Source organism: Tiliqua scincoides, chromosome 1 (genome assembly GCF_035046505.1).
Source record: "Tiliqua scincoides isolate rTilSci1 chromosome 1, rTilSci1.hap2, whole genome shotgun sequence".
Classification (NCBI taxonomy): Eukaryota; Metazoa; Chordata; class Lepidosauria; order Squamata; family Scincidae; genus Tiliqua; species Tiliqua scincoides.
This window is the reverse complement of record NC_089821.1, coordinates 122,006,793-122,024,783: the sequence shown is the minus strand read 5'-3', so window position 1 is coordinate 122,024,783 and position 17,991 is coordinate 122,006,793. Positions and strand designations below refer to the sequence as shown.

General features: G+C 44.9%; 1 protein-coding gene across 2 annotated transcripts; it reads left to right on the top strand.

The window, feature by feature from the left end:
• The first annotated feature begins 98 nt into the window (after nucleotides 1-98).
• PPIL3 (peptidylprolyl isomerase like 3) lies at nucleotides 99-16,680 on the top strand. Of its 2 annotated transcripts, none has more exons than XM_066619566.1 (8): nucleotides 99-187; nucleotides 1,497-1,604; nucleotides 3,783-3,828; nucleotides 4,546-4,620; nucleotides 7,112-7,205; nucleotides 10,212-10,279; nucleotides 11,559-11,677; nucleotides 16,234-16,680. In XM_066619566.1, the coding sequence occupies exons 3-8, from the start codon at nucleotides 3,826-3,828 to the stop codon at nucleotides 16,358-16,360; spliced, it is 486 nt and encodes a 161-aa protein (XP_066475663.1). In that variant the 5' UTR covers nucleotides 99-187; nucleotides 1,497-1,604; nucleotides 3,783-3,825; the 3' UTR covers nucleotides 16,361-16,680. The 2 variants fall into 2 exon arrangements, with proteins under 2 accessions (XP_066475663.1, XP_066475749.1); XM_066619652.1 differs by having other exon boundaries at nucleotides 109-187; nucleotides 1,500-1,604.
• The last annotated feature ends 1,311 nt before the right edge of the window (nucleotides 16,681-17,991 follow it).

The following is a 17,991-nucleotide window of genomic DNA, read 5'->3' as shown; positions in this document are numbered from 1 at the left end:
CTTGGTGCTTTTCCGCCACTGGCTTCTCCCCCACTCAGTCAGGCGCCGCCTCCAGCGCAGCGCCCTCGTGTCGCGCGAAGGCTGCCCGCAGCCAGTCCCCGCCCTGCAAGGGGAAGCGCTGCGCTGCGCTAGACACCCGCTGCCGGAGGAGCCTCTGCGGCGCAGGCGGCCTTTGGAACTCTTCCGGGTACGGGGGGACCGAGGCGGCTCATTCAAAAGCCTGCAGGGAACTACCTGGGTGGACTGGGGTGGGGGGCTGTTCCTTCTCTGATCAGAGCTTCTTGACGAAGGGAGGGTGGACAGGATGAGCATTTAAGGCTCTAGTGCTGGGCACCCTTCCCTGGAAGTAAGTGCGAGCCACACTTTCCTGGGAGTAAGCCCCATTGACTATAAGAGTCCCATCCTATGCATGTCTACTCAGAAGTCCCATCATAGTCAATGGGGCTTACTCCCAGGAAAGTGTGGATAGGATTGTAACCTTCGGCTGCTGTCCTATCCACACTTTCCTGGGAGTAAGCCCCATTGACTATAGTGGGACTTACTTCTGAATAGACATGCCTAGGATTGGGCTCTGAATTGGCAATCTTATCCACACTTACAATGGGATACAGTAAGCTCCATTGACTAAAGTGGGACTTACTTCTGAGTAGACATGCCTTGGATTGGGCTCTAAGACTGCAATCCTATCTACACTTTCCTGGGAGTAAGCCCCATTGACTATAATGGAACTTCTAAGCAGATGTGCAGCAGATTAGGCTCTAAGGGCCCAATCCTATCCAACTTTCCAGCACTGGTGTAGCTGTAATGCAGCCCCAAGGTAAGGGAACAAATATTCCCATACTTTGAGGAGACCTCCGTGAGTGCCTCCCCACCACAGGATGTAGTGCAAGCCCCATTGACACAGCTACACTGGTACTGGAAAATTGGGTAGGATTGGGCCAAAGTCCTGTTGAATTCAGTCAGGCTTGCTCCTGAATATGCACATCTGTGGTTATACAAAGCAATGGATTGGGCCAAGTAGTGTATCAAAGTAGTGCTAGCCTAGGGGCCCAATCCTGTCCAATTTTCCAGCACTGATGCAGCCATAATGCAGTCCCAAGGTAAGGGAACAAACATTTCCTTACCTTGAGGAGGCCTCTGACTGCCCCACCACCATAGGATATGGCATAAATCCTGTTGGCACAGCTGCATCAGCACTGGAAAGTTGGATAGGACTGGGTCCTAGATCCTACTTTAGTAGCACCAGGCAACTTGATAGGCTGGGTGTGGGGAAAGGGTGTCTATACCGGGGTGGGAAGCTGTGCTAAAGGCAGGACCACCTGTTTTGCTGCTCTTTATTTAAGCTGGACAGATGTTCTTTCATTCATTCCAGTACAGAAGATGGGAGAGTCTGTAATTTAAAATGAAACTGCAAGTTTCCCTGTGAAAAGAGTATAAAGTACCTCCATTAGTTCCCATCAGTTCTTTCTCTCTTGTTCCTTTTTCCCTCTTTGTAGCAGAACACAGATCTGAACCCAGTCTACATATCAACTACTACAATATACTGGTCAAGCCGCTGCAAGTCTTTTTTGTGAGAAATTAAGCTGTTGTTGAGAGTGAAGAAGGTAAGTAGAATTAATAATGGTTTCAGAAGGCTTAAAAAAAAAAAGTGAAGTGACAACCCTAAGGCTCTTTCCTATATGTGAATCCACTGAATTTAATGGTACTTACATCTAAGTCAGAGATGGCCAGCCTTTCAACTTTAGGGCTCATGGACCTTTAACAATTGTGTAGAAAAGGGTATTTCAGTAAATACAGCTTGTCATCTCACAGAACTGCCTGGTGCATGGAGCTGCAGCAGAGCCAAAAATGGCTGCTGCAGCATCCTGCACTCACCAGGCAGCCACTGCCTCCTCCTTGAGAGAAGGGGACTTTTGTCCCCTTCCCCCAGGTAAACTGAGTAGCCCCGCAATGGGGCTACTCAATTCCACAGCGACCTGAAGGTTGGCCTGAAATCAAGAGGATCTGGAAGCTCTGGGTCCAGTGGAACGAAGCTCCACTGGTTCTGCCTCCCTTCCTCCCCGCTTCCTCCCTCCCCCGGCACACCTCCTCCCCACCCTCCTTCTGCCTCCCCGGTATGCCTCCTCCCTGCCCACACACCCACCTACCTCTCCGCTGCCCGCACAACTGCCGAGCGGTGGAACTCGGGAACTAGCCCAGTGCCGGCCAGCACTGGGCTAGCATTGGTGAAGCAAATGTGCCTTATGACATGTTTGCGACAGTGCACACCGGAGGTGAGCTGGCGTGCGAAGTTTAGGATTGGGTCCTAAATCCCCTCACCACCGAGTAACAACAGTCTTCTCTATGGCATTGGCACAATCTACGTACACAGCACAGATACTTTACAATAGCTAAGAGGGCAGGTCTCTACCCTGAGGAGTTCACCAACTAGAAACAGATAGAAGGGAGACAACAGAGGGAAGGTGGTGATTATTTTGTGCACCCCAAAACTGTGTGTGTGTGCTTGGGTTTAATTGCAATAGGAGTAGGGGATTGTGCAGAAGGCATCATGGAGAAGATGGACTTTTGAGGAGGGAGCCAAAGAGGGTAAGAGAAGAGATGTCTTGCAAATGAGGATTTACTTCCAGATATTGAGTGAGGAGTCCATGTGGGTTGGAACTCCAGTATTTAAGTATTGTGTCAAAGTCCCCCTCTTTGCATCTAACTTCAATTTCTAAGGTAGGGTCTATGTATGCTGTAGAATGAGGTGGTCTGATCCTGAGGTGTTAGATCGTACCACTAAAGAATACAGGTGAGGTGTTTTTTTGTTTTTTTTTAATTTACTCATATGAAAATGTTTTGAAGGTTTAAAAAAAAATCTAGCACATCTGGGAGTAAGATTCTAGTCCAGTTCATTTCAGCTTTCTGCTTGCAGGGATTTTTTTTTTAAACAAAGCAGAGTATTGAGAAATGTGATTCTGATGTAGCCTATTCTGTCACCTCAAAACTCTAGCACCTCATTCTGCTGCAGGTGTAGACCAGGCCTCAGAGCCTTGCTAAATGTTACTTGCTACATCATTTTGCTCACTTAATTTTCCCCTGCATCTCAACTGTTAGTGAAAATTAAGTGAGCAAAATAAGATCTAAAAAAACCCCAGAGTTTCCTTTCTCTCTCAGCATGAAATCAAGGTAAGTTCCTCCAGGGAGCTTCCTGTTTTGTGTATGTAAGGATAACCAGGCTCTCATGCTACTAATGGAAAGAATGACCCAACAAAGGGCCCACCTGGCTCGGCTGACCCTTGAGTTCTCCTGCTGGTGGTGGGGTTAATGCCCACAGTTGCTTCAAGAGATGAGCACAGGTGGAGGACCCGGTGTAAGGCTCTTACCCAGGGACCCAGCAACTTGGTTACCATAGTCTTTTGAGACTGAAGGTTGCCAATACAAGTATACAAGCAACTTGGTGCCAGCACTGATGGTAATTAAGAACAGCAGTTCTTTTGGATCTGTTCGTGCTTCCTAGCAATGGCAGTAGACTCACTTGCACTCGGACTGCTTGTCATGTCCCTCAGTAATGTGGGAATGGAGATTCTTGGTTCCTTCCAAAGACAGTGCCATCATACTTTACCCTGATCTAACCTCTAGTGCGGTTCCTCCCAAGGAGGGCTCTCCTATCTATGTTGTTTCTCTGTGCCTGTGTTTTAGCAGCACTGTGGAGGAGCCAGTGCTACTACCAGTAAGCATACCTTTGATAGAGAAAACTGTCCCATCCTGAAATCCCACACTAAACAGTGTTGTTTTTGCAGGACATCTTCAGACAAGTGTGTTTTGAGTTCCTAGCCAGCAGAGATGGTGAGGCATGTTGTTTTAATATCTTCTACCTAACTGCTTGTAAGATATTTCTTGAAAACTAGGTAGCTGTCATCTCTCACTTAGTACAGCTATGCCATTATTTAGCTTTTCATATATGACATTAGGTCATTATTTCTCAAACTTTTTACTGCTGCAATCTATTTCATAGGCTGCAGCGGCCACAGTGTACCCCAAAATGCCTTGAGGCTTCTGGGTAGTACCCCAAAGTGCAATGTAGCAAGGCCTTCTGAGGAGCAACACAGCCAATGAAGTGGGTTGCCCACCAATGCTAACCTGTGCCTGCAAGTCATTCTAGGGTGAAACCTGCCCCCAAATGCCTCGCAGCTTCTGGGTAACACAGGCCCTGCCAAAAATTGAGTCACGTCCCTCTTTAGATCACTCATACTGGTGTCACTTGTATTTCTGTAGCAATGTACTTTCAGTTTCTGTACAAGGAGTCATCTTTAAATCATCACCAGAAAACCTCCTTACTTGAGGGACAGAGTGACATTTTTGTTTCCGTCCTAATATTGTATGTACACATACCAAGCTGGAAATGTAAGGTGAAAGACCAGTTAACTAGATGTGGGAATATATTCCCACATCTAGTTAATTTCCAGCAGCTTTGCTTAATTGTTATGTTTGGTTACTTGCTTGTGGATGCATATTTAGAGTTTTGAATACATAATGTTGTTTTATTCTTCCCCTGCTCCCCAGGCTGTGACGCTGCACACTGATGTGGGAGATATTAAAATAGAGCTGTTCTGTGAACGAACACCCAAGGCTTGTGAAGTAAGGAAACTATAGCAGAGACTGCTTACATTTTCTTTCTGTGAATAATGTGACCAGACTTTTCTCCTGTTCAGATTTTGTAAACCAAGTACAGTGCAGAAGTGGATGGGATGGGATAAGTGAGTCTTTTGTTGGTGCCTGTTAAACTAAAGACTTTCACTCTGTAATAAGCACTTTATAATAACAGACAAAGGTACAGCCTGACCTCTTCACACCTGCAAATCTAGTTTCTGTTCATTTGAAGCATGCTGTGTTCATTTAAAGAAAAGCTCTTCTGGACAAGGTAGTCATTTTTTAATTGTGATTTATTGTAGGAACCTATTGAGTTTTCTTCCCGTCCACTTTAGATTGATCTTTTTTTCCTTTTAAGATACTGTCATTCTGTATAATAGGGTGCTCTTGCACATGCCCTAACATACACATTGTAAATTGACTTCACTCTGCTCCAAAGAGAATGCAAGATTGTGACTGTCATGTAGAAACCTAAGGCAAAAGGTGGTATGTTGAAATAAGTTGCTGGAGGAAAAAAAATCACAAGCAAGAGTTTGCTTTGTTACTGGAAATCACATGACCAGTTTACAGCTCTGGCTTTGACTTCTTTATCAATAGATTTATCTTTTGTGGATTTCAAGTATGTACTAAGACCCTTACACCAAGAACCGTTCCACATCAATTTTATTTTCCCAATTCTGCTTGTTCACTGTGAACTGAACATTCTTTATTCATTACTAACAGTTTTTGCAATATGCCTCCCCTGCCTGCCTTGGGTCTAGATTAGTTCTTTGCCATGTGCAAATGTATTCTGTCATCATCATCTTCCATGTAAATAAAGTATCAGTTCAGTGAGGCTGATTTTATTGACTGAGGAGTACATATGAAGATTTGTGTTAAAGTGAATATTTTGGGACTACCCGCACCTGTAGGGTTATGACTGGCCCACATTTTGGAAATAATATCCAGGATCCAAAGGGCTGTGTTATAAATTTCATGCAGGTCATAAGACTCCTGATCTTATGCCTGGCTTTCCTGCTACCTGGTAGTCCACTTTTGGAGCTTGCGGGAATAGTGGGAGTTGCCTGCAGTACAAGAAGCTGTGATCAAGGGGGGGGGCAGAGACAAGAAGACTTAGGGCATGCACAGAATTGGTGTATGCCTGTGTCTGCAGCATGAAAAGCTGTGAATGTAATGCTACTGAAATGAAATTGTATGTATGTCATTGGTTCTGAACACATTCCAATAGTAGAGCTATACAAATGGTGCAGATTGTAGCTGAAAGTGTGTGCATATCTGGGTAGTTTAACTTTTTTGGCCTGGTGTAGATGTAATATTTTCACTAAGGACACTAAAAGCTCTCTTCGGATTCATGCTCTCGTCCCCTCATTCCTTCCTCCTCTCCCACTTGAATGCATCCACCCCTTCTTCGCCGTTCACTTATTACCATGGTCATGGCTGCGCATATACCAAAGTTAATAACAACCATTAGCCCACTTTAAATTCTGGTTTCAAGTAAGTCATAATGGAAGGGAAAGGGGGAGGAAATGAATGGGTGGAAGGAGCATAAGAGCCAGAGGAGAAATGTTAGGTGTGCACTGGGCCCGAGAATGTGCGCATGTCAGATACCGTTGCTGTACTGGTCCTAAGTGAATCCTGGAGATGCCAAAGATGGGAAAAGACCCCTATTTGAAACCCTGAAGAGCTACTGCTAGTCACTGTATACTGGGGAGATTGGTGCTAAAGAGCTACTGCTAGTCACTGTGTACTGGGGAGATTGGTCCTTCTAGATCAGTATTGACAACACTCTCCAGAGTTTCACATAGGAATTGTCCTTTGCCCTAAGTCAGGGGTGCCAAAACCCCAGCCCTGGGGCCACTTGTGGCCCTTGAGCCTCTCAATGCGGCCCTCAGGGAGCTCCCAGTCTTCAATGAGCCTCTGGCCCTCTGGTGATTTGTTGGAGCCCACACTGGCCCGATGCAACTGCTCTCAGCGTGAGGGCAACTGTTTGACCTCTCGCGTGAGCTGTGTGATGAGGGCTCCCTCCACTGGCTGCTGTTTCACATCTGTGATGCAGTTGTGGCAGAAAAGGAAAGGCCAGCCTTGCTTTGTGCAAGGCCTTTTATAGGACTTGAGCTATTGCAAGACCTTCATTCGTTCATATAAGTTCATCTTTAATATATTCATTTATGTAAACGTATATAAATTTATTCAAATTTGAAATGTAAATTAATCCTTCCCCCCCCCCCCCGGCCCTCAACACAGTGTCAGAGAGACGATGTGGCCCTCCTGCCAAAAACTTTGGACACCCCTGCCCTAAGTGGAGATTCGAGTGATTGAAACTGGGACCTTTTGCACACAAAAGCCATGTGCTCTGCAGTTGAGCTCTGGTACCTCCCCATATACTCAGTTGGATGAACAATGGTCTGACTTGGTATAAGCCAACTATATTGTTCCTATGTTGATTATATCTTAACTAGAACTCTGTTTCTTTCTGTAGAATTTCCTGGCTCTCTGTGCTAGTAACTACTATACTGGCTGTATTTTTCACCGGAATATCAAAGGCTTTATGGTGCAGACTGGCGATCCAACTGGTAACTACCTCTATTAAAATTTAGATACATAAAATAATTCCCTCAGAGTGATAACACTAAGAGAAGCGTTGCACTGTACTGGTGAGAATCACTGTTGTGAATTTGGCAACATGCTATGCAAATTTTGCAAACAAGTAGCCATTATTTTGGATTTTAAAAGAGGATCTGTGCCAATAAGGCATATCAAGGCCATATGTTGTATAGGTTATATTTCCAAAACGTCTTGAATATGACCTAATCGTATTAATACTTATATAGAGCTTTGGGGTTCAAACATTATCTTGGTAACTCTTAGTGCCATCCCGTAACACAGATCAGTTTTATTATACCAGTGTTGCATTTGGGGAGTTTGTTCATGGAGGCAATAATGTATCTTTGGCTGGTCCCATCCATGACACAAACAATGACATTCACATTGGGCAGCAGATTGCCAGGGGGTGGGTGGGTGGTGGCAGAGATAACAGATGCGCACTGCCTGCCTCCAGTCTGCTGAAGCTGGCCTCCTTGCTTGCTCCTTCCTCCCATTTGGCTATTTAAACAAAGCAGGAAATGTGGAATATGCTGGGAGCTGTCCTAGTACTTGCTGCATTACCTGCTTTGATTAAAGATCCTGCATAGAGGAAGGAGCGAGACCAATCCTCCACCAGGCTTTCCTCCATCAGGCACATTGTTTAACAAGCAAGGCAAGGCCTTGCACTCTGCACTCTGAGGATAGGAGCACAGCAGTTCTGCCCACTTATTTTGCTCCTTCCTCATCTCAGGCTCTTTAAACAAAGCAGGAAATGCAGCACACACTGGGAGTGATCCCATTTCACTCTACATTTCCTGTTTTGTTTAGGGCCTGCACAGAGGAAAGAGCAAACTAAAGGGTGTGTGTGTTTTTGGTGGCAGCACAGTTGTGCAGAGGCAGCCTAATAGCTTTTAGCTGGCCCTGGGAGTGCCTAAGTTCATGGTGGAGGTGAGACTGGAGTGGCTAACAGTGCAATCCTATTCATGTCCATTCAAAAGTAAGTCCATGAGTTCAATGGGGCTTATTCCTAGGATGGTGTGTATAGGATTGCAGTCTAAGAGGGTAAACTCTTAACCTTATGGAGGATGAACTTTTAGTTCAACCTCTTGGCAGAGGCGTAGCTAGGTCATTTGACACCCGAGGCCCATAAATTTTTGTCACCCCACACGACATAATTAATTAATTAATTAATTAGTAATTATATTATTTATTAATTAATTCACATTTTTATACCACCCTTCCTCTAAGCAGCTCGGGGTGGTGTGCATGGTTCCTCCCCTTATTTTGTCCTCACAACAACCCTGTGAGGTAGGCAAGACTGAGAGATAGTAATAGTCATGACATGAAATGAATAATAATAATGGCCAGAAAATAAATACAGTGAATATTTCTCCACAAGCAGTGGATGAAATTCTGCATCAGATGGTACATAACATGTTAGTATTATTCCTAAAAGCCACGATTTCCAGAATTTTGGTCACTAGGGTGTCACCCCCCCCCCCGATTTCTCACTGGCCTGTTTTGAGTTAAGGCAGTGGTTCTCAAACTTTTAACAGTGGGACCCACTTTTTGGAATGACAATCTGTCCAGGACCCACCAGAAGTGATGTCATGGCTAGAAGTGACATCATCAAGCAAAATAAAATAATTATAAATAATTAAAGGAAAACAGATAATTAATTAAGGAGAAGCTAACCCTGTTTCGCCAAGTGAATTTTCTCTGTAGCCTGCCTGCAATAGCAGCCCCCCCCCCACAAAATATCAGTGAGATTTTCAGCCCTCCCCAGTGCCCACCTTACCAGCTGAAGCCTCTGTTTTATTCTTGGGGGGGGGGCTGCCTTCTGGAGTAGTTGTTGAGCTCCACTTTCATCAGATTGGGACCATGCAGCCAGCCTTGCATTCCCCTTTGCCTGATGTAGCCAGCAGCCAAGGCACGTTTGCTTACCCATGAGTAAATGCAACCATGTGGCTTACTTTCGCTTTTCATAGGGCTCAATACATTTGCCTGCTTGTAGAGAGGGACTTCCTTCTTGGGTGTTTTATGGGGACAGGTTTCATTGGATAGGAACCATTCTGGTGTTGTTGGATTCATCTCAGCCTGCTCTTTCCAATGGACTAAGGCACATCCGCCTACTCGTGAGTAAACACGGGACATGGCTTGGTTTCACTTTCCATAGGGCTCCATGCATTTTTTGTTTCTGGTTTTTTTGGCTATAACTTTTGATGGAAATGAGATATTTCAATTCGGTATTTTGCTTTGCATTCCTCTGGAAATTCCGCATCCAATGGTGCATAGCATAATGGGGTTACTTCTAACCTTCATGATGTTAGAGATGTTGGCGCATTAGTGGTGTCACCCCCCCAAGGGTGGTACCTCGGGTGGACTGCCCCTGCCCCCTGCTAGCTACGCCACTGCCTCTTGGATCACACCTCCATTTCTTATCCATTTAACTTCACTAGCTGCCATATTCAACAGTCCTGTATGGCAAGTGAGTAAACATGGTTGGTGTCTTCAAGGTAATGTGAATGTCTATTAGTTTTTGTAGTAGATGGTTCTATTTCTATTGTTTTCCTTGAGTTTAGAAGACTCTGCGGCCCAGTATAGTGATTTGGAACATAGTGCTGTTAAAATCTAATCTGCAAGAGTCCATATGTTTGACTGGCCAGATGTTATATATAGTTGCTATCAACACCCTCCTCTTCCCTGCATCCTTAGCTTGTTTCATGAGCTCAAATGAGAGACAGGCAGTCTTAACTGATTTCTTCTCACTCTTCTTTGAGGCTTGCACAGAGGTTTTGAAACAGCAGGATTTTAGTGTGCTGCCTAAAAAAGAGTCCCACCATTTCTTACCTTTTCCAAACCCCAGCACAAATGAGAGAGGAAGATAGGATGTTTGTGCTAGGCTTGCCAAGAGGCAGCCACTCCTTGTGACTTAGCATTCTGGTTTGTTGAGCCCTGCTGATCTATACTTTTTGCTCCTCCTCCTCCTCTCTCAGGCTCTGGGAAAGGAGGAATCAGCATTTGGGGAAGAAAATTTGAAGATGAATACAGTGAATACTTAAAGGTATGGTTTCTCTGTTTAGTACAGTTTCTTGTCACAATTTTGTTTGTTTTGAAGAGCTAGTTTTCAGCTTAAGGCATTTGTGTAACTAATTACTGAGGATGTCATTATCTGTTGCTCCCTTGTCCTTCTGGCCTAAGGTACAAGTCAAGTGGTACCTGGCACACTGTACAGGGCTTAAATAGGCTTAGTTGAGGGTGGCAGGGTAGACCTGTTAGAAGCTTACCCAGCAGAAGCAATCTGCCAATAAGCCTCACTGACCTGAGTTAAGTGTAGGGGAAGGAGTACGTTTTGTGCAAGGGGCTGGAGATCTCTGGGTTCTTCTTGTCACAGCTTTGAAAAAAGGAGCATTTGCCCCTGGCTCCAGCTTTGATCCCCTGCACAGGCCAGACATAAATCCTTGGTGCACACCTTCCTCAAGCTGAGCAGTTGAGCATGAGGAAGATTTCTTACGGCTGCTTTCTTTCCTGACAAGGAGCAGATGGCCATTGTAGTTCATATTGGTTAGAGCAGTGTTTCTCAAACTGTGGGTCAGGAACCACTAGGTAGGTCATGAGCCAATTTCAGGTGGGTCCCCGTTCATTTTATTTTTAATATATTATACTTGACGCTACCAGGCATGTGACTGCATTTGGGAAATGTTACAGACCTGTACTTTTAACAAGCTACTATGTATATTCTTCGAACAATGATAGTCAATAGGATTTAACTCCTTGGTAAGTGTGGGTAGGATTGCAGCCTAGGAGTATGAAAAATTTTCCTGCTTGATCATGTCATGACATCACTTCCAGTGGGTCCTGCCAGATTCTCATTGTAAAAAGTGGGTCCCGGTGCTATATGTGTGAGAACCACTGGGTCAGAGGACAGGTGGCTCTTTGGGGCAGGCTTCCTTTTTCCTGTTACTATTGCTGAGCCTCAAAGTTGGCAGCACTATAGATATTGCAGGAATGGGGATGATTGCACCTTCTGTACTGCCCCACTCCCAGTACTATCTAGTTTACTATCTTGATTTTGCAGCAGTCTAGCAGAGGCTGATTTAGAGTAGGGATTAGAAGCTGCCTCTGCTTCCTGCCACCAGAAAAGGTGACAACTCTGCTCTGGATTGATCCAAGCCTGGGGATTTCCAGGTGGCTTTTCATTTTTGTTTCCAGTACAACATGAAGGCTTTAGGTGTGCATGGGATATTCCTCAGGTAGGTTCTGGTTAGTGGTTAGAACAGGATACATATATTTAGGTTACAGTGGAGAGAGGTTCCCCTTTCATTTTCCTTTTTCTCTCTTAGCACAGTGTCCGTGGAGTCGTTTCCATGGCAAATAATGGCCCAAACACGAACGGATCTCAGTTTTTCATCACCTATGGAAAACAGCCGCATCTGGACATGAAATATACTGTGTTTGGGAAGTAAGTAATACTGTATTGTATCTGATTATGGGAATAGTAAGGAGTCTACTCATCAATCAAAATGACAGACATTTATAACAAAACAAACAAGGATGACACTGGCTTGTATTGTAAGGTTTGCAGGGCACTGCTCCATTATTGGAAGCTCTTCCCAAGGACAGAATGAGTTTCTGATCCTGGAGCAGCACTTGATAAAATCTTAGAACATGAGTTACTGTTTTGGGGATATACAAGTGGTTTGAACTGTGACTGGTTCTGCAACCCATGAAGTGGTGTTAATGAGACATGAAAAAAGTCATTATGAGATGGTCAGTTTTTAACTGTTGCTGGACCTGGAACAGGAATAACATGAAAAAGGATACTAACAGCACAGTCCTGAGCTGCACTTAGGCCAGTGCAAGTCCCTTGTGCTGGCCCAGGAGGGTCGCAAACATGCTGTAAAGCACATTTGCGCCTCCACGTGAGTTGGCAAGGCTGGTGCACAGAGGCACGCCAGCCTGAGGAGGCTGGAATAAGCCTCCGTGCCAATGGAGGCTCTGAGTCTTCCGTTGGCCAAGCTCGGCCAACGCAAGATTCTGGGGTGGAGGCAGGGGGGAGGCGTTCTGGGGCAGGGGGAGGGCGGGCGGTGGGCGGCACCAGGGGCTGGTAGTTATGCCGAATTCCAACCCCTATTCGCAGGGAGTTTGGAGCGGCTTTAAGCTGCTCCGCTGTTCTCAGACTTGTGCCACCTCAAGAGGTGGTGCAGGTCCGAGGAGACCTATAGATGCAAGGGTGGCTTACCCAGAGGTAAGGGGGAAAGTTTCCCCCTACCTTTGGCTGAGCCACTTTGGGCACCTATCCTGTGCTGGATACAGCGCAAGCATCTTGGCTTGCCTGTTCCAGCGCAGGATAGAAAAACATGTAGCCCTGTTTTAAATAGTAGAATGTTTTGAGGTTTTAAAAATTATCATACAGCATAGGAAAAATATGGTCTCATTTTCACTTAGTTACAGCAAGGGCTCTGTATAGATCCATATGGGGGTAGGAAGCATTTCGGGCAGTAACTTTTCAAGGTTGTACCAGAATCTCTGTGTTTTTCTATGGGAGCACAATCCTATCCATGTCTACTCAGAAGTAAGTTCCATTAAGGTAAATGGGCCTTACTCCCAGGTAAGTGTGTATAGGATTGCAACTTCAGTCTGCTTCCATCACAACCTCTGTTGAAAAACAGTGTAGAAGAACTCCCATTTGAAGATTTCTTCTGGATTACTGCATTATCTTGCGTCTGACTCTCATATTCGAACTACCTCACGTGGAAGTTCCTTGAAAGTGGCATCAGCCTCAAGGCCTTCTGCAAGTTCCTTTTCAGGAACAACTGCTGCTGCATAACTACCTTCCCTGTATTTTATGATACACTACCCATTTCTTCGCAGGGGAGGTAGCAGTTACAGTGTCCACTGGATGGCATTGCATGGTCTTACCTTCAATAGTAAATGTAACAGAATATCATACCATACTATGACTGTGATCAAGAACTATCCATTGGTCTGCTAGGCACCATGCTTCATGGTGAAGACCTGCATCTGCTTGACATGATCCTGCTACTTCAATCAGAGCAGTACAAACTTCTTTGCTTTTGTATTGAATGGGCTTCACATGATCTATGCAACTTTCCCAGCAAGCACCACCCAGTAGCTTCACAGTAAGGGACACATGGTCTTTCAGTATCTTCCATTGTTGAACTGAGGCAGAAGATAGCACAAAATATGTTGTGGCACACCAAAGAGAGAAATAGATTCCTTTGACTATGAGGCAGCATCTGATATGACCAGACTGAGAGAGTGACAGCCACAAGCTATGAGTGAAGATCATCTGTTACCTAAGTAGTGTTGCCTGGACACTTCCTTTGTCCCTTCATGTTGGTACTATTAGCATAACCTTGGCCATGGAAGTGCCCAATGGTTATGCTGTTTTCCCTCAGTGTTCTCATCAAAAGTTCATAGGCCCTTCTCTGGTTGATTAATGACCTGTCTCATGGCTTAGGAAATGTCTTTTTACACAAAACGTTCTTTCATCTTTGTCCACAAACGTCACAGTAAATGACATATTATCAGAATAACTTGCATCAGAATGCAATCTAGTATGATGGAGTGTACTGGTAAACACCAGTTGTGCCGGGGAAGGCATTTCCAGTGTGGAGACTGCTGTGCACCGGAATGCCCTCCCTGGTGCCACTGGGGTTTATTGTTCTGGTGCACTGTAGCTCTTCTTGGCCCTGGACTGGAATGATGTGACACTTCCATCACTTCTATAGTTGCATCTATCGTGCATTGCCCCAGCGGGCATTGCGCCTGGATTTCCCGGCAGATGCAACTGCCCAGAGTGTCACATTCTCCTGATCTGGGGACAAGAAGAGCCATGTCACGCCGGAATGGTAAGCACCGCTCATGGGGGGGAGGGGGAAGGATTCTCCTAAACACTGGATCCGACCCGCGTGCCAGGTTTTGGAGGGAACTGTGATAGAGTGATATTTGACTCTGCCTAACTTGTTTTGTATGTTTTCTAACACTTTGCTGTCCTTAAGAACGATCAGCATTCTAAATGGTTTTCCTAATGTAGGGATTATTACATTCTTTCGAAGTTAGGTGCCTCTAGTGCTTTTCCATTATGTCATTGTACTTACCAAGCAGCTGTACTAGCCTGAGAAAATTTCCATTGTTGTCTACAAAGAGCTTGCCTGAAGATCCCTGAAATGCCAAGTTGTGTGCTGCCAGAAACTGAAATAGCCATTAGGTATTCAAGCACACCCCCTCAAAGGCTAAATTTCTTGGTTTCTATTCCACTGGTGTTCTGCATCAATACACTTGTTCAGTCTAAACTTGGATTCGGTTTTCTTCTACTTGCAGTACTCAGTGAACTGGCTGGGTGACTTTTCACGCTGTTTTAGAATGTCACTCAAGTGTTTCTGATCACTGGTCTCAGTGCACCCAAGTGAAGAACTGGCAATGGCACTGGCTGGAAAAGTTTCGCAGCAGAAGCAAACAAACCTTGTTGGTAGTTCGAGTATAGACAAGTCAGCTGCTTTTTGGTTTCTTTCCGTTGTCAAAAATTATTTCAGCAAAGTTTTGAGAAATGACTTTTTCCCCACCTGGGGAAAAAGCGTATCAATTTTGCATAGCCCATTTAAAACAACTGTCAGCCCAATCCTGCGCTCGGCGGCACGGTTCTGTGCAGCTGAGCACTGTTGCAAACGTGCCGTAGGGCATGTTTGCCAGCCTCACCACCAGGCTCCCAGCAGTGCTAGCCCAGCGCCGGCCAGTGCAGGGCTAGCATGGGGCGATCGCCCAGTTTCTGCAGCTCAGCGGTCTCCTGGACCGCCAAGCTGCGGCATGGGGACGGGCGTGGGGAGGAGGCATTCTAGGGAGGGGGGAGGCCAGTGGGGGGCGGAGAGAGGGTAGGGGAGGTGTACCGGGGCGGACTGGAGGCGTGCCAGGGGGGGAGGGAGGTGGGTCCGCGGAGCTCTGCTCCACAGGATCCAAGGCACTCATGTAGGGCATGAAGCCCTACACAAGTGCATTTACCTTACTGCTGACCTTTTGGTCAGTGGTAAAGTGAGTAGCCCCATTGTGGGGCTGCTTACCTTACTCGGGGGAAGGGGATGAAAGTCCCCTTCTCCTGAGGCGCCTCCCACGGTAGCTCGGGAGGCGCAGGATCCGGTGGTAGCCCTTCTCAGTGCTGCTGAGCCTGGGCTCCCCGGACAGCTCAGGATTGGGCTGCTCATCTACAAGTGCAGGCTGCATTACCTTTGGCCATAATGCACAATCAGTAGTACAGTACTATTAATTGGTGATATGTTGGGGTTTCTCATCTATTACTACTTCAATAGATCTCTGATTGGGGACTGAGCTCTTAGTCTTTCTAATTCATGGAAGGTTGATCACAGAGCACTCGCACATCCTCTCTGTCATGGCATGAAGAACCTACTGCTTCAGCAGGCTGAAGGAACTTCTGCATGCTACCTGCATCATTCTGCAGTTGGACCTGATGCTCTACCTTACGCTTTCTGTTTTGAGCCTTAAACAGCTTTTGATATGACATTTTCACAAATATGCTAAGGTTGTGAAAGGAAATTAACAAAATCTGAATCTGAGAACTCTTGTCCTTGATTCAGCTGGTTTTCTGCTGTAATAGAGCTACATCTCTCAATAGGCCCTACTTCAACCTGCTTTTTCACTGGGAAGTAGAACTGCTACTTCTGATGGAAGCTATCAGTTGTAAGTGCTTGGAGGGAAGACTTAAAAGGGCCAAGTTGAAATTTATGGTCTGATTTTGATGATGTATGGTGGCAGCTCAGCATGAGAGGGCTCTATTGAATAATGTGGGATAGTTTCATATCCTACTTTGTGCACATAAGCCACAAGCAGAATTGTACCAAGTCACTTTAGCTGAACAACTTTAATTATCAGTAGTTATATATAAGGTTGTATTTGATATAAATCATGCTAGGAGGCTTGTAAGGAAGAGAAGTGTCTTTCAGTGCAAACAGATTCTCATAACTTTCTCATTTTTTTTTTTAGAGTAATTGATGGATTGGATACTCTAGATGAACTCGAGAAACTACCAGTGAATGAAAAGACATTTCGGCCCCTTAATGATGTCCGTGTTAAAGACGTTACTATTCACGCAAACCCTTTTGCTCAATAGAGTTGTCAGGACAGCTGCCTAGACCATTTTTATTGCTTCTGAAGAGACATAGGCTCATGCATTTGTTGTTGGAATGAAGTTTTTCAAAACTTTTTTTCTGGTTTTTCCTCATTTTAACATATTTTCAGGGAAAACAGCCATATCTTGATGTGTCCATTGTCCATGTTGAGCAAAGCTGGAAAAACATGACTAGGAACAAAAACCTATACTGTACTTTCTTTTAAGCAAGTTTGGATTAAAAACAATTTTTTATGTTAGAAATTTCTAGTTCAATCTTGAGATACTGTTTTTTGAAATACATTTTAAAATGTTGACTAGCATCTACCGTGAATGTACTAAATCATACAATATATTGTTTTGAATTGAATTATATAAACATATGTATATAAAAACTTGTTTATTTAAACATGCATATATAAACACACGTGTGTATATAAACACACACACACATATGTATAAACACATATATGTGTGTATATATATAAGCACACATATGTCTGTATATTTGTGTGTGTTTATGTCTTTGTATATACACACACACACACATTTATGTATATTTATATACACACACATATGTATATATACACATATATGTGTGTATATAAATAAGCACACGTTTGTGTATATGTGTTTGTATATATATATATAAAACATGTATATTTATATATATAAGCACACGTGTGTGTGTGTGTGTGTGTGTGTGTGTGTGTATCTACACACACATTTATGTATATTTATATATATAAACGCGTATCTTTTTTGGCATCCTTCAGTCTCAGAACACTATGGTATTGCTCTCTGAAAAGTGGTTCTGGAACAGTGTCTAGTGTGGCTAAAGAGGCCAATTCGGGAGTGACAGTCCCTTCCACACTGGGAGCAAATGTAGTCTGTCCCTGGTGTGTCTCCCTGGCTGTGGGCCTTTCAGATCTCTCTTGCAGATATCCTTGTAGCGCAGCTGTGGTCTACCCGTAGGGCGCTTTTCCTGCACGAATTCTCCATAGAGGAGATCCTTTGGGATCCGGCCATCATCCATTCTCAGGACATGACCGAGCCAACGCAGGCGTCTCTGTTTCAGCAGTGAATACATGCTAGGGATTCCAGCTTGTTCCAGGACTGTGTTGTTTGGAGCTTTGTCCTGCCAGGTGATACCGAGGATGCATCGGAGGCAGCGCATGTGGAAAGTGTTCAGTTTCCTCTCCGGTTGTGAGCAAAGAGTCCATGACTCGCTGCAGTACAGAAGTGTACTCAGGACGCAAGCTCTGTAGACCTGGATCTTGGTATGTTCCGTCAGCTTCTTGTTGGACCAGATTCTCTTTGTGAGTCTGGAAAACGTGGTAGCTGCTTTACCGATGCGTTTGTTTAGCTCGGTATTGAGAGGAAGAGTGTCAGAGATTGTTGAGCCAAGGTACACAAAGTCATGGACAACCTCCAGTTCATGTGCAGAGATTGCAATGCAGGGATGCATTGTGTGCAATGCACACACATATATGTATAGAAACCACATTTTTAACCATAAAAAAGGCACTATGACTGCACATGCTCTGTGTGCATCTTGATTATCCCCATAGAGGTGTGTGCCTGAGAGGACTTGTGCCAGCCCCCCCACCCCGGAAGCCAGTGCTGTGGTCCTG

Bases quoted from the DNA above. Each gene is read 5' to 3' on its own strand.
- PPIL3 (XM_066619566.1), top strand. The intron at 7,206-10,211 runs GTAACTACCTCT...CTCCTCTCTCAG, and splicing joins GCAGACTGGCGATCCAACTG to GCTCTGGGAAAGGAGGAATC. The intron at 11,678-16,233 runs GTAAGTAATACT...TTTTTTTTTTAG, and splicing joins AAATATACTGTGTTTGGGAA to AGTAATTGATGGATTGGATA.